The sequence below is a fragment of the Amblyomma mixtum genome, chromosome 10 (genome assembly GCF_055824585.1).
Source record: "Amblyomma mixtum isolate Tamu chromosome 10, ASM5582458v1, whole genome shotgun sequence".
Lineage (NCBI taxonomy): Eukaryota > Metazoa > Arthropoda > Arachnida > Ixodida > Ixodidae > Amblyomma > Amblyomma mixtum.
This window is the reverse complement of record NC_143021.1, coordinates 37961576-37978671: the sequence shown is the minus strand read 5'-3', so window position 1 is coordinate 37978671 and position 17096 is coordinate 37961576. Positions and strand designations below refer to the sequence as shown.

Here is a 17096-nt window from a genome sequence, read left to right as displayed (position 1 = left end):
AATGCGCTGGTAAAATCGTGTGAACACCAAATTGAGAGTAGTTTTTTAGCGCAAACAATTAGATTAGAAAATGCTGGCTACCCCACTAAGCTTTTAGCCTCAGTCGCTGAAGCAATGCTTAAAAAATCAAAACGACCCGATTCGACTGCCCCGACTGACAACACCAATAGAAAGAAAGTCTCTGTTATGCCCTACTTGCATCGCATTTCGCACAACATTAAGAAAATTGGGAAACGTGTTGGAGTTGAAGTCGTCTTTAGTGCCCCAAAGCGACTTTCCCAGCTTTGCAGAAAGGTCAATGAAACTCGTAAAAAAGAGTACATGCAATATCAGGCACCAGAAGAATTTTCTGCAGTGTACCGATTCAGTTGTCTATTCCATCCCCCTGTCCTGTGGGAAGCAGTATATATTGGACAGACAGGGCGTTGTTTAAATGAAAGACTAAAAGAACATGATTACAACGCAAATGTTCAAAAGTGCCGTCACATTGGTATTCATTGTCGGGATTGCAAAGATGTAGAAACAGGATGTGTGCCACACTTTGAAAAAACTCGGGTAATGGCCACAATCAGAAACACGAGGCCCCGTGAAATAGTTGAGGCAATCACGATAGCTGCGTTAAAAGAACAGTGCATTAGCCAGCCTTCAGTGTCGCTATCTGAGAAAGAACTCGCCTATCTGGCACAAAATTCGAGGCACTAGCATTTTAACTTCCCACCTTATGCAACCGTCTTTTTCCCGCCAACTTTATTCCGCTATTTGTTTACACAAGACTTAACCTTATGTTTCTGTGGGTTTTACCTTTTAGCTGTTAGTTTTTTCCGCGATGTTTTCTTAATTTTAGCTGTTAGTATTTTTTGCCGTGTTACTTGTTGGCATTTTAACTTTCTCATTTCCATTGCCCTGTTAACTTTATTGCTTTTATCGCTTTTATTGGCTTTTGCCTTTTTGTTTTTATCGGTTTTTGTTATCAGTATCAATTTTCATCTTCACGAGGTCTGGCGTTTTTCCCTTGTTTTTTTCCCTGTTGTTTTTCTTGCCTCCATTGAAACTGGTCACCTTCACATGTTATATTAGTTAAGGTTTTTGGTTTGCTTGTGCCGCTTGTCTCATCATGACCTTGTAGATTTCACTTGTTCTTGCTTTCCCTGTGTGACACGCCTCCCTGACATGGCTGTATATATACGTTGCATCTTTACTTCCGAAATAAAGTTGTAAGTTCAGCGCTCCTGTCCGTCGTGTACCACCTTTTTCTTGTCCGTTGTGTTTTGTGCGCTGGTTCCTTCAGAAGTATGTATTACCAACTAGCCCAACAACAAGTGTTGCTCAAACAATATATACGCTTGGACTATTCCTAAATCTACTCAAAGCATTTGATTCTGTGTGTCACGATGTCCTCCTAGTTAAACTGAATAGGTATGGGATCCGCGGAATACCACTAGAATTAATAAAAAGCTATCTGTCAAACCGCTATCAATATGTCAGTTTTAATAAATAGTATACGTCTCCAGTTCTGCCAGTTAAAAGAGGCGTTCCACAGGGATCTATTCTCGGGCCCTTGCTGTTCATAACATACATAAATGATTTATGCTCTATTCCTGATACCCCAAAACTAATCATGTATGCAGATGATACCAATGTCTTTTTCTCTAGCCACTCACTCCCGGAAATTGAACATGCTGTCAATAACTATCTGCTCCACCTGTCAACTTGGTTAAACACAAATAAATTATGCTTGAACATTGAGAAAACCAAATACATATTGTTTGCACCACTAAACAAGCCTAGGAATTCTGCCATAGATATTCTGTTTGATGGCAAAGGAATAGCTCGAGTCAAAACCCAAAAATTTTTAGGTGTGAGGTTTGAGGAAAGCTTATCATGGAATTCTCATGTCAACAGCCTCATAGCTGACCCTAGTAAAACAATTGGTTGCCCACTCATCCCTCAGTGGTTAGGGACTGTTCTTCATTACTCGCTCTTTTATTCCAAGCTTTCCTACTGTGCTTTAGTCTGGGGTGCCACTACAAGTCACAACTACACAAGATTAATTAGCCTCGAAAAAAAAGTGTTAAGGATATTTGAGCAATATAATGGCCCGCCGGAATTACTGCGTAAAAGACCAGTTTTCCTAAAATATAAAATGTTAAAGGCCAATCAAGTTTATTATTTCAAATCACACCAAAAATGGGCCAAGTGTGCTCACCGGCGTACTCGGCGGGCGTCTGGACGGGTGGGCAGTGGGCCTGGTGCAGGAGCAGGGCCGACTCGATGAAGGCCTCCCGCCGCCCCGACTGGCGCAGCAGCTGCGCCCGACGCAGCAGCACAGAGGCCGCGTCCGGCTGCTGCTGCTGGGGAAGACACCACTTCGTTGGTTGAAAATTCACTTTTTATTTCAGAATCTACGCTTCAGTTTGTTTTTCCAAGAATAAATTACTAAATTTTTAGGAGATTTAGCGCAGCCCTCATGTGTGGCCAAAAAGTCTATCTCGGCGTTCTTGTCATCCTGAACAATTTATTTACCAGTGATTAGCATGCACGTGGCAGGGAGCTGTGCTTGTAGACGAAATAGCCGTAATAATTAAAAGAGAAACTCAAGTTAAATGCGACAGACAAAAACGCGAGTGGAAGTTTACTTCCAAGAACTTGGCTGACATCTTAATGTTGGGTTGCTGCGCTAGGTAGAGCACAAAGGCGAGATATCAGGTGGTCTGCGTGTTGGTGGCAGCGATGGAACTGCCGCCCAATTGTCGCGGCAGCCAGAACGTAGTTCTTTCGTGACGCCCGTGCACGTTTTGTGTCAGCATGCATTCGGTTAACCTGCTTAGCCGACTCACAGCACGTGCTGATAGGAGGCAAGGATGTGCTGCTTCCAGGTTGTTACAGGCGTCACCTCAAATTACTCGACTGCGTTGCTTAACACCATCATGACCCTGGCTTCCTGCCTACTTAATTTCAGCTCTGACTGAATGTAATTCGCATTCAACAGCCAGCTACCTAATTCAAATTTATTTATGCCAAGAATAATGACCTTTATTGGTTAGAATTGAATTTCAAAAACTCAATTCAGCACACTTTCATCGGTTTGTTTCGGTTTAAACCAAAATGTCCAGCCCCTAGACATAAGCTAAACATTTGATAAGGCATTTCTTAGTCCTCACTCGTTCAATGGCATGTTATCCAGTTTGACTGATATGCCTTTTTGCTGCACGTCACTGACGAATTTCCATCATGCTCCCAATGATGTGCATTGGTTACAATGGTCAATGTGCGAACCAACCACTCAAAAAAACAAGCCTGCAACTCTTAATTCTCAGCTTATATCTGACCACTTCAACACATGCTGCAAGTGCAAACGACCTGGCACCGTGGCGAGGCCCAACTAACATTCCGTTGTCTGCTCAACAGCTAACGAGAGCCTCAATTCTGGCACTCTTGAGGCCCTTAAGAGGGCTATCGCACAGCTTCTGCCCTCACCGTTCCTACCCGCAGTAATGTAGGACGTACTATGTCCGCTGCCATGGTTGAGGGTGAATACTACTCTCAAGGTTAGATTGCAGTACGTACAACTACGCCTGAAAGCACAAGACCGGACTGCCATTGCCACAGCTCGGTTGGTAGAGAACCAGACACAAAATTTGGAGGTTGTGGGTGCGGATCCCACTGACGGCATGTCGGTGTTTTTTCTTCTGCTTTCTAATCAGTTATCCTGAAAACAATTACTTTATTAATTGCCCACAGATTAAAAAAAATCCCCTATGCTCCTTGATTTCGGTGACTGCTGGCTTCTGTCATATGCATGTTGTAACGATACCCTCTTTCCCCTTCCCTGTCAAACAAAATGAAAACTGAATCAGAATATGTTTTCTGTGTGGTTCAGACCTTTCTGCTGTGCATTCCAACTTGGGCAAGCAGTTACTACTTAGTTGTGTGTTGGCGCACATTCTCATCTTGACTGCACTGATTTTGTTCCTCTATAACATACTGAAATTTCTTTGCTTTGGTGACACAGGCAAGGCTGTACACAGAGCCTCTTTCTCTCTGGCCAGAACTGCTGCTGGATCAAGCCCCTTTTTGGACGACAAAATAACTCTCAACGTGTGTAGATGTGTGGACTATTATTTGGTTATTTTCAAACACCAACCTCACGTGACAAACACACTGCTTCCAAAGAAGAGGTGCTAATGGTTTTTAAACGACAAGAGATGGGTCTAGCCTTTACCCATGAGTCACCGGATCACAAAAAGTTGCAGATTTAGATAGGTATTAACCAGACCCTAACATCAGATCACAATTACTGTACGTACTTATCATGGGCCCAAAAAGACATCGCTATGCTCAGTGCTGCCGCTGACGACACGGAAAATAGACTACGAAGAAATAACCTCTTGTTCTTAGGACTACCTGATTCTCAGACTGAAACCTGGACACAGTCACAAGAGGCTGTTGTTTCCCTGTGTACTGAAACTATGGGCGTGGAAACAGATGGGGCTGAGATACAACGAGCGCCTGGAATTGGTTGCTTCGAAGCTGATCAGAAGAGCCCCGTCACAGTCAAGGGCAAGGAGGCTGTTCTTGCCGCACGATCTAAGCTGAAAGCAGAGGAGTATGCGGACACCTTTCGGCCGCGCGTACGTTATGCTTGGGGAATTTCCAAGACAACAAAATTTTTGTCATTCAAAGTGCGCTTCAACAAGCTCATAATGGATGGCCGATGTTATGTTTACGACTCTTACAAAGACATTGTCACTGAAGCTAAAAGATAAACTATATGGTGGCAAGATAGTCCGAAAAGATGAAACCACACGTTGTGCGGCTTATCACTCCGCCCCTTGGCACACTTACCTAAACATTCTACTGATTAACTGTCGCAGCATTGCAAATAAAAATGATGCACTCGCCAGCCTCATCCTTTCTTTCAAGCCTCACATTTTAATCGGCACTGAGTCGTGGCTTGATGAAACAGTAAAAAACAGTGAAGTCCCCCCCCCCTTGGCTTTTACGGTTTACAGGCGAGATTGAGACAGGCGTGGGGGTGGCATTTTCTAAACATTCTACTGATTAAATGTCGCAGCACTGCAAACAAAAATGATGCACTCACCAGTCTCACCCTTTCTTTCAAGCCTCACATTTTAATCAGCACCGAGTCGTGGCTTGATGAAACAGTAAAAAACAGTGAAGTCCCCCCCCCCTTGGCTTTTACGGTTTACAGGCGAGATTGAGACAGGCGTGGGGGTGGCATTTTCTAAACATTCTACTGATTAAATGTCGCAGCACTGCAAACAAAAATGATGCACTCACCAGTCTCACCCTTTCTTTCAAGCCTCACATTTTAATCAGCACCGAGTCGTGGCTTGATGAAACAGTAAAAAACAGTGAAGTCCCCCCCCCCTTGGCTTTTACGGTTTACAGGCGAGATTGAGACAGGCGTGGGGGTGGCATTTTCTAAACATTCTACTGATTAAATGTCGCAGCACTGCAAACAAAAATGATGCACTCACCAGTCTCACCCTTTCTTTCAAGCCTCACATTTTAATCAGCACCGAGTCGTGGCTTGATGAAACAGTAAAAAACAGTGAAGTCCCCCCCCCCTTGGCTTTTACGGTTTACAGGCGAGATTGAGACAGGCGTGGGGGTGGCATTTTCTAAACATTCTACTGATTAAATGTCGCAGCACTGCAAACAAAAATGATGCACTCACCAGTCTCACCCTTTCTTTCAAGCCTCACATTTTAATCAGCACCGAGTCGTGGCTTGATGAAACAGTAAAAAACAGTGAAGTCCCCCCCCCCTTGGCTTTTACGGTTTACAGGCGAGATTGAGACAGGCGTGGGGGTGGCATTTTCTAAACATTCTACTGATTAAATGTCGCAGCACTGCAAACAAAAATGATGCACTCACCAGTCTCACCCTTTCTTTCAAGCCTCACATTTTAATCAGCACCGAGTCGTGGCTTGATGAAACAGTAAAAAACAGTGAAGTCCCCCCCCCCTTGGCTTTTACGGTTTACAGGCGAGATTGAGACAGGCGTGGGGGTGGCATTTTCTAAACATTCTACTGATTAAATGTCGCAGCACTGCAAACAAAAATGATGCACTCACCAGTCTCACCCTTTCTTTCAAGCCTCACATTTTAATCGGCACCGAGTCGTGGCTTGATGAAACAGTAAAAAACAGTGAAGTCCCCCCCCCCCTTGGCTTTTACGGTTTACAGGCGAGATTGAGACAGGCGTGGGGGTGGCATTTTCTAAACATTCTACTGATTAAATGTCGCAGCACTGCAAACAAAAATGATGCACTCACCAGTCTCACCCTTTCTTTCAAGCCTCACATTTTAATCGGCACCGAGTCGTGGCTTGATGAAACAGTAAAAAACAGTGAAGTCCCCCCCCCCTTGGCTTTTACGGTTTACAGGCGAGATTGAGACAGGCGTGGGGGTGGCATTTTCTAAACATTCTACTGATTAAATGTCGCAGCACTGCAAACAAAAATGATGCACTCACCAGTCTCACCCTTTCTTTCAAGCCTCACATTTTAATCAGCACCGAGTCGTGGCTTGATGAAACAGTAAAAAACAGTGAAGTCCCCCCCCCCCTTGGCTTTTACGGTTTACAGGCGAGATTGAGACAGGCGTGGGGGTGGCATTTTCTAAACATTCTACTGATTAAATGTCGCAGCACTGCAAACAAAAATGATGCACTCACCAGTCTCACCCTTTCTTTCAAGCCTCACATTTTAATCAGCACCGAGTCGTGGCTTGATGAAACAGTAAAAAACAGTGAAGTCCCCCCCCCCCTTGGCTTTTACGGTTTACAGGCGAGATTGAGACAGGCGTGGGGGTGGCATTTTCTAAACATTCTACTGATTAAATGTCGCAGCACTGCAAACAAAAATGATGCACTCACCAGTCTCACCCTTTCTTTCAAGCCTCACATTTTAATCAGCACCGAGTCGTGGCTTGATGAAACAGTAAAAAACAGTGAAGTCCCCCCCCCCCCTTGGCTTTTACGGTTTACAGGCGAGATTGAGACAGGCGTGGGGGTGGCATTTTCTAAACATTCTACTGATTAAATGTCGCAGCACTGCAAACAAAAATGATGCACTCACCAGTCTCACCCTTTCTTTCAAGCCTCACATTTTAATCAGCACCGAGTCGTGGCTTGATGAAACAGTAAAAAACAGTGAAGTCCCCCCCCCCTTGGCTTTTACGGTTTACAGGCGAGATTGAGACAGGCGTGGGGGTGGCATTTTCTAAACATTCTACTGATTAAATGTCGCAGCACTGCAAACAAAAATGATGCACTCACCAGTCTCACCCTTTCTTTCAAGCCTCACATTTTAATCGGCACCGAGTCGTGGCTTGATGAAACAGTAAAAAACAGTGAAGTCCCCCCCCCCTTGGCTTTTACAGTTTACAGGCGAGATTGAGACAGGCGTGGGGGTGGCATTTTCTAAACATTCTACTGATTAAATGTCGCAGCACTGCAAACAAAAATGATGCACTCACCAGTCTCACCCTTTCTTTCAAGCCTCACATTTTAATCGGCACCGAGTCGTGGCTTGATGAAACAGTAAAAAACAGTGAAGTCCCCCCCCCCTTGGCTTTTACGGTTTACAGGCGAGATTGAGACAGGCGTGGGGGTGGCATTTTCTAAACATTCTACTGATTAAATGTCGCAGCACTGCAAACAAAAATGATGCACTCACCAGTCTCACCCTTTCTTTCAAGCCTCACATTTTAATCAGCACCGAGTCGTGGCTTGATGAAACAGTAAAAAACAGTGAAGTCCCCCCCCCCCTTGGCTTTTACGGTTTACAGGCGAGATTGAGACAGGCGTGGGGGTGGCATTTTCTAAACATTCTACTGATTAAATGTCGCAGCACTGCAAACAAAAATGATGCACTCACCAGTCTCACCCTTTCTTTCAAGCCTCACATTTTAATCAGCACCGAGTCGTGGCTTGATGAAACAGTAAAAAACAGTGAAGTCCCCCCCCCCCTTGGCTTTTACGGTTTACAGGCGAGATTGAGACAGGCGTGGGGGTGGCATTTTCTAAACATTCTACTGATTAAATGTCGCAGCACTGCAAACAAAAATGATGCACTCACCAGTCTCACCCTTTCTTTCAAGCCTCACATTTTAATCAGCACCGAGTCGTGGCTTGATGAAACAGTAAAAAACAGTGAAGTCCCCCCCCCCCTTGGCTTTTACGGTTTACAGGCGAGATTGAGACAGGCGTGGGGGTGGCATTTTCTAAACATTCTACTGATTAAATGTCGCAGCACTGCAAACAAAAATGATGCACTCACCAGTCTCACCCTTTCTTTCAAGCCTCACATTTTAATCAGCACCGAGTCGTGGCTTGATGAAACAGTAAAAAACAGTGAAGTCCCCCCCCCCCCCTTGGCTTTTACGGTTTACAGGCGAGATTGAGACAGGCGTGGGGGTGGCATTTTCTAAACATTCTACTGATTAAATGTCGCAGCACTGCAAACAAAAATGATGCACTCACCAGTCTCACCCTTTCTTTCAAGCCTCACATTTTAATCAGCACCGAGTCGTGGCTTGATGAAACAGTAAAAAACAGTGAAGTCCCCCCCCCCTTGGCTTTTACGGTTTACAGGCGAGATTGAGACAGGCGTGGGGGTGGCATTTTCTAAACATTCTACTGATTAAATGTCGCAGCACTGCAAACAAAAATGATGCACTCACCAGTCTCACCCTTTCTTTCAAGCCTCACATTTTAATCGGCACCGAGTCGTGGCTTGATGAAACAGTAAAAAACAGTGAAGTCCCCCCCCCCTTGGCTTTTACAGTTTACAGGCGAGATTGAGACAGGCGTGGGGGTGGCATTTTCTAAACATTCTACTGATTAAATGTCGCAGCACTGCAAACAAAAATGATGCACTCACCAGTCTCACCCTTTCTTTCAAGCCTCACATTTTAATCGGCACCGAGTCGTGGCTTGATGAAACAGTAAAAAACAGTGAAGTCCCCCCCCCCTTGGCTTTTACGGTTTACAGGCGAGATTGAGACAGGCGTGGGGGTGGCATTTTCCTTTCAGTTGATAAATGACTCCCAAGTGTTCCAATAATAATAATAATAATAATAATAATAATAATAATAATAATAATAATAATAATAATCATCATCAACAATCTGACTACGCCCACTGCAGGGCAAAGGCGTCTCCCATGTCATTCCAATCAACACTGTCCTTCGGCAGTTGCGGCCACCGTATTCCCACAAACTTCTGAACCTCGTCCACCAACCTAACTTTCTGCCACCCCCTGCTACGTTTGCCTTCTCTTGGAATCCACTCTGTTACCCTTAAAGGGATACTGAAGCAAAATCTTAAAATTGAGCAAAAACAATGAAAATAGATTCTCAGAATGTGATTACACCGAAATCTAATCATCACTGCGCATATTTTTCAGCGGATGGTTTTATTTTCGATGTTTCTCGAGCACACCAAGCCCTCCCTGCCGGCGCAAGGCGAACAGTGTGACGTCATGGCACCCCCCTGGGTTTCCCGCGGCGACAAATATAGCGGCGCACTTCGATGCATGAAGCCTCGCTTCGGACTGGATTCGTTGTTGTAACTGCCTTCTTCAGTGGCCATAAATGGGCCACTGGTCTTTCGCTTCGTCTCCTGTTGCCAATAAGGAAACGTATGAGTAATAAATTTGCTCTATTTTTTATTTAGAGCAACGATTCTGCCCCCTTTAGGCTTGAGGGGTGTCGGTTTGTTGACAACAATGCTTCCCCTCCTAACTACTGGATGGCGCCACTAGTCTAAACATAATCGCGCCTCTGTTTTAAAAGTGAGAATGTTAGAAATGGCGTAAGGCCCGGAAAAAATAGCTGCATTTAGTGTATCGTAAGCGCGCATACGGTTATGGCACGTAGACAGCATCGATTAACGTCTTGACATATCTGTGTACGCCGTGAGCAGATGACAGACGGACGACAAGCGGCCGACGCAAAACTAAAAACTGGAAAAGCCGTGAGTAGCAATAGCAATCGTGCTTTTGCGAGAACGGTGGGCGCATGGGTGTAATGATGTCTAGTCGCAGCTACCACAGGCGGCCGCAAGGTGCAACGATACGGCAATAAATCGCGAAAAAAAAACGTATTATCCGCCTTTTTCGCTAAAATGCTCGTCGGATTTATCAATTTTCGCAGTCAAGCTCTTGTTTACATGTAAAAGAGCAGCTCCAAAAGTTTGGTTCAGTATCCCTTTAAGGACCAGCGGTTATCTTGCCTTCAATTACATGCCTTGCCCAAGCCCATTTCTTCCTCTTGATTTCGACTAGGATGTCATTAACTTGCGTTTGTTTCCTCACCTACTCCACCCTCTTCCGATCTCTTAACGTTACACCTATCATTTTTCTTTCCATAGCTCGCTGCGTTGTCCTTAACTTAAACTGAACCCTCTTTGTTAGCCTCCACGTTTCTACCCCATAGGTGAGTACCGGTAAGATACAGCTGTTGTATACTTTTCTCGTGAGGGGTATTGGTAAACTGCCATTCATTATCTGAAAGAACCTGCCATAAGTGCTACACCCCATTCTTATTCTTCTAGTTATTTCCCTCTCATGATCTGGATCAGCTGTCACTACCTGCCCTAAGTAGACGTATTCTTTTACAGCCGTTGTCCTGTGTCGTTCTGTTCTTGTGTTTTCGTTTTTTTGGCTGGTTTTCTCCCTTGACATGCCTTACCAACAGGCCCACCATTCTGCCCTGCTGCATTCTCTTACTACTTCCAGCACCTCACTACGAACTGCGGACTGCTGTTCCCTTGCTAGAGTGATGAATATTACTCTGGTTCGCTGCATGTTAATTTTTAGCCCCACCGTTCTGCTCTGCCTGTCTAACTCATTGATCGTGCTTTGCAGTTCATGTCCTGAGTGGCTTAGCAAGGCAATGTCATCAGCGAATCGCAGATTACTCAGGTATTCTCCATTAACTCTTATCCCCAACTGTTCCCATTTCAGGCCCCGGAATACCTCCTGTAAACACGCGGTGAATAGCATTGGTGAGATCGTGTCTCCCTGCCTGACACCTTTCCTTATCGGAATTTCCTTGCTGACTTTATGGAGAACTATGGTAGCTGTGCAATCATTATAAATATCTTCCAATATGCTGTGTGTACCCGCATTGCTCTTTCGCTCAGTTCTGTGGTCTTATCGCGGTAGACAGCTTAGGAAGCAGTATATTTTGGCGTTCTGGGCAGAAGCGGCGATAGTAAAGCACAGGAGGTTTTGGGGGCATACCACATAATAAAAAGAGGACAAAGTTGTGTCAGCGATACATCTGTGAACCTTTTTAAAGCTGAGATTTCATATCTTGAACGGCTCTCTTGATTGCACCTCAGGTTTCTTTCTGCGCATGCCTAGGTTTCTGTGTATTTGCTCGCTTTGCAGAGATTAAAGTCAGATGAAGTGTGTGCTTGTCCTACGTCGTACGTGCATGTTTTTCAAAAGACATGGGTCGACTTATATTCGAATAATTTTTTTTATTTCTCGGCGAGCCCAATGGATAGAGGTCGACCTATATGCGAGTAAATGCGGTATTTCCCTCTCGTGCCCTCCAAAGTCACATGACAGATTATATACTTGGCGGTGATTGTAATATGCCTTCCGTGCATTCGGTGCACAGGTCCACTGTTTTGTCCTCTCGCTGCGCCCTCTCAAAAGAATTTAGAGACATGATCACCGCCAACGGCCTTTACCAGTTTGTGAACTTTCCTACAAGACGATGCAGTGACAGCGTTTCCACACTAGACCCGATATTCTCAAACTCTGATAGGCTGGTGGGATCCGTCTTACCTGGTATTAGTGACCATGACACTGTATTGGCACAAATTTCCTGCTGGCACTGGTCACCGATTAAAGCCTTGGCACGTAAAGTGTTCTTTTTTGAGAAAGGTAATTATGGTTTAATTACCTACTGCCTTGTGGTTTTCTACAAAGAGTTTCTAGACAACTCTAATACTTGTGATATTAATGAGCCATGGGTGCTGTTTAGGAACAAACTACTTTCTCTGATCGACAAAGAAGTGCCATCAAAATTCTTATTGTGTAGACAAAGGCATAACAAACCATGGTTCACTCCTGAAATAAAACACCAGCTGAATCAAAGAGGCTGCCTTTTCCGACAGTACATTAGCACAAAGGATGACGAAACATACAGCCAATTAGATGAGTTAGCAAGAACAATCACACCAAAGATAAAATACGCCAAGGATGCCTTCAATGCCTTGCTAAGTCACCAGCTGAAACGCAATCCAAAAGAAATATGGAAATATGTAAAATCCACTGGCAAAGAAGACAGCCCCATTCCTCCGACCTTGTCTCCTGAAGGTCTAATTTCTGACTATACAGAAAAAGCTAATAACTTGAATAATTATTTTAGATCCATGTTTTCTGTACCTACCGATTATAGCACAGCCGGGTCGACCCCCTATTGCCTTGATAGTATGTCAGACATAATTATTTCTTACGAAGGTGTCCTAAAAACTCTAGTTACAAGCTATTTCAGCCACTGGTACTGACAACCTTCCATGTCATGTGCTTAAAATGTGTGCCCCCGTTACAGCCACATTTCTTGCTGTCCTGTTTAGAGTCCCACTGCCTTCAAGTGACGAATGAAACATTGTCCCAGCACACAAAAATGGTCCTCGATGAAGTTGAGAACTACAGGCCAGTATTGTGTGTGTTGCACGTCTTTAGATCTTTACTCTTCTATATTGAGTCATTTGCAGGATCACCAATTTTTTTGTCAATTTTCAACATTGTTCAATTTTCACATGACATTTTTTTTCTTTTTTGATTGTGGTAAACAGGCTGACTGCGCACAGCTGCACTTTCAGAAGGCTTTTGACACGGTGTCCCAATCTTTGCTGCTGTTTAAGCTTTCCTGCCTAGGTGTGCCTTACAACATCTTACACTGGGTAAACGACTACCTCCACGACCACCGCGGTCAAAAAGTCGTCATCAATGGCGTAGAGTCACACTGTGTACCGGTTACATATCTGGCGTACTGCAGGGGTTTGTGCTAGGACCACTTTTTTTCTTAATTTTTATAAATGATATCGGCTTGGGTATAACTTCTAAAATTAGATTATATATGCACATGACTGCGTGCTTATATCGAAAGATAGAAAATGAAGAAGATACAGACACTCTACAAACAGGCCTTAACCGGATCATAGCATGGTGCTGTAAATGGAATATGACTAAATCCTAAAAAATGCTGGCATATTCATTTTAGCCGAAAAAAAGATAAACATCTCGAATAGTTACTTTTTAAATAGTCATCAAATAGCCACATATCAGGATGTTAAATACCTAGGCGTTTATTTTTCCCATAATTTAAGCTGGAACAAGCATGCCAATTACATAGCAATGAAGGCTGGTTGCGTACTTATCTTCATTAAAAGAAATTTTCATAATGCACCAAGTGACAAGAAAGAAGTTCTGTATATCCCAAACGTGCGTTCAATTTCAGAATACGTGACGGTAGTGTGGGATCCAGCAACTAAAATCCTCATTGAGAAACTAGAAGGGATACAGAATCATGCATCATGTTCCATTTTTAAACACTTATGATTGTCACAGCAGTGTCAGTGCGCTAAAAAAAGGATGGGATTCCCTACAGCTCCGTCGCACCTTCTCCAGATTAATCTTCTTAAACGACATTATGAACAAAAAAATCGGCCTTTACCAGTGACCTTGCATCTTTCACATACATTTCCCGTAGAAGAGATGCTAGCCGTAAAACACGCGAAATTGCCGGTTGGACATCTGTCTTTAAATCAGCTTTTTTTCCCACGCACAATAAGCGAATTGAACAGCCTCCCAAATGCAATAGTTTCATTAGATGACAACAGCTTTCCAGCCGCTCTTAAAACACACTTACGAGGACTAACTGATGCATCATTGTGCCATGCACCATAAGCTATTGACTGCTCTCCTTATCACAGAGAGTTTTTGCATTAGTATTTCGCTTTATATATATATTTTAACCTTTTCATGACTTGTACAGCACTTCCCAAGTGTTTGTTACTGTTTTCAGCTGCACTGATGCTCGGTCCTTTGAATGAATCTACATCTGTTCACAGTGCTTTTGCCTTTCACTTTGCATACTCCCCGCACACTAATGCCCAGTGTGGCGATTTGTAAGTACATGTTTGCGTCACTTCAAGAAACCGAGTGGTGGCCTGGCCATCAGCCTCCTTCTATTACCTCCCACCTGGTTAACACCGGGGCTACACGCAACTTCCTGCTGCACTGCCTCGTCTCTTCTCAGCCGCCCGAGATTCGATCCCCCCCACTGCAGCTACTCACAGCTGCTGCGTCCTCCTCTGTGCCAGCGGTGGTCGGTTCGAGGCAGGCGATGGCCCGGTCCGTCAGCCCCTGGGCGAGCAGCAGCTGGCACAGGGCGAGGCGTGCCTGGGCGTGGCCGGGGGCCAGCTCACACGTGCGCTCGTACGCCCGGGTGGCCTCCGAGAGGCGCCCCAGCTGCTGGAGGCACTCGCCATAGCGCAGCCACACGGCCGCCTGCACCAAGTGGCCAAGACAGGGGGCACTGAGAGGATGCAGCCCTTCTGGTGTCCCCTCCGTCATACATGAAAGCGACTGCTCGCTCTTCAAGGCTGTTAGAAATAGTAATGGTCAGGCTGCGCTTAATGAAAGTCCGAAGGCTGTTGCTAACTGGGATATGAAGCTGAATCCAGATAAAACTGTTTTCATGCGTATCACAAACAAAAAGTCTCACCAGTACACTATCAAGCAACTCAAACTGACTGTTTTAAATAACGATTTAAGCTGGTTGACAATATCTGCGCACTGCAAACTCCGTCAATTAGGACAGAGACCCAAATGTGAAGCTTCTGGCCTACAGCAGCAAGGCGGAATGGAGGCCTTTCATATTCACCAGAAAGGCACTTTGTGCATCAGCAGCCCTTCCATTGCCTTATCTGAGAGAGGGAATTGAGGCATCTAAACTCGCAAGTGCCTTCCAGATAACTTCTGTGTTCCTGATAAGTGTTTTGATATTTGTATGCCTTTTGTTCTTCAATAAAAACTAGTTGATAGTCAGTGTCACTCTTTCGTCTTTCCCGTTCTTGTCGCGCTGTGAACAAAATCATGGCCTACAGCACACTGATCAAATCTAGATTACAGTACGCATGCGAGGTTTGGGACCCTTTCACTAAAAAAGACATTAGCAAACTGGAACGGAATCAAAGATCAGCAGTTAGCTTCATATCTAACCGGTACTGTCGACATGACTCCCCATCTGAATTAATGAGAATAAACAAAATCAAACTCTTACAGTACTGGAGAAAGCTAGCAAGAATCAAATTCCTCTTTAAACTCTACCATTCTCAGTTCCGTTTTGACCTTCAATGTATATGCAACCTTCAACAACTAGAGTAACGAGGCCTTACCATTATCGCCTGCGTTTGCCCGCACCAGCAACTTTAAATACTCCTTCTTTCCTCGGACTACAGCAGAATGGAACAATCTACCCCCTCATGTGTTTGTATCCGAAAATGTTCTTTCCGCGACTGAACAACTGCTTCATCATTAACCCTAATTGTTGTGACTTGTTTCATTCTCCGCATTTACTTCATCGCTTGCACTGAACCCTGCTGTATGTTCCATCCCGCTCCTGCTTGGTCCTTTATGGCCTGCAGTATTGTATAAATAAAATAATAAGGGTACTGGACAGTTATGACAGAAATATAAAACACGGCCCCATCTGCACAAGAGTCTGAGCAGACAAGCTCAACCAGATGACTAAGGCTGCACCTTGCTCCAAGTGGCACAGAACAATCCTGCGACCCTCACCGATTCTTTTTTTGCACGGTGCAAACATGGCATCGAGCAACAGCAGTCCTACAAATACTGCTGGGACCATCTGACCGCAGAGGAAGTGCTCCACTCCTGGACCCCCACTGAACTGCTGGTGCAAGCTGGAGCTGAGGCAATTTGTCCAGCATCCACACCAAGAGCACGGCTGAGCGCAGAAATGTCGACAATCAGTGTACAAGTGGGACACTGTCAGCTTTATTAAGCGTCCAATGCTTGTGACGCCTTCTTATGTTTTTCAACCCGCATGGGCTTGAGCTACTTTTCAAAATGCTACATGAACAAATGCTTTCTGTGGTTACCAAGGAGACGAAAGGTCACAGAAATACCTCAATTAACACACTGTTCTGCTCCCACAAGGTTGGCAGAGCAAGAGAACATTGCTTAGTCAAAGAAATCAAAAACTACAATGTTTGAAGAGCTGCGTGATCAATGCAGTAGAAACATGGATGCGTGGGCTGACCACCAGGGTTCGTACAGAACCTGTGGTGACCGATTAAACGGAGGGCAGCAAGTCATATTGGATCACACAGATTAGGACTTTTGCTTAGCACAAGGCCACCATCTCTACTTCCCTGGCAGTCAACCAAGAGAGCTATGTAACTGCAGCATCCTTGGAGAGGCTAGTACCATGGGAGACCTGAACACGCCTTTTTCTCGCGCAACTTCTCAAGCTGCAGCCTGTTGTCTCACCCTCCTTGCTACTTCCTTTTTGCGGCTTTTCATGTAGAGGCCATGCCACTACCTTCAAACATGCACAGAAGCCTTCTCCGCGCATTCGCAGATATTTCCGCCGAGTTCTCCATCACTGATGCTTGGCCATGGCTAAGAAGCCGCAGCATGCATTGAAAAGGTTCATTAGGCACACGACAAAGGCATCGGCATAGCTGGCGAGGAGCTCTGTATCTCATGTTGTTGTTGTTGTTGTTGACACACATCACACACTGCACACAAAGCAAATCCCTCATGTGCTCTAAGAGGTGCTATCAATAAGACAGTTCAAGAAGTGACATTCCGTTCGTGAAACTTCCCCTTTTTTCAGTGGATTTGGGGAGTAAAATATGGCGAAAAGGGAATTTTTACAGACTTTCAGGAAATTTTAACAAGACCGAAATTGTCCCGCTTTTCCTCAAGTACTCCGTTTCACACATCATGTGCAACACATTTTATTGAAACTAATTTTGCAAGTAATTAATTACTTTTACCACGAAATTACTT

At 44.6% G+C, this 17096-nt stretch overlaps 1 protein-coding gene across 6 annotated transcripts in view; it reads right to left on the bottom strand.

Moving 5' to 3' along the window:
• Nucleotides 1–17096, bottom strand: part of LOC149325605 (general transcription factor 3C polypeptide 3-like) — a 129708-nt gene that overhangs the window by 90561 nt on the left and 22051 nt on the right. For 5 of the 6 annotated variants that reach the window (XR_016285907.1, XM_089562363.1, XM_089562364.1 and 2 more), the window contains 2 exons: nt 14352–14564; nt 2207–2351 (listed from right to left, as the gene is read on the bottom strand). Coding sequence is in view for 5 of the 6 variants with exons in the window: in XM_089562363.1 (XP_089418489.1) it covers nt 2207–2351; nt 14352–14564 (358 nt within the window). In the remaining variant the exon portion in view is untranslated. The remainder of the gene's footprint in view (nt 1–2206; nt 2352–14351; nt 14565–17096) is intronic. The other variant, XM_089562361.1, reaches the window with a different exon arrangement.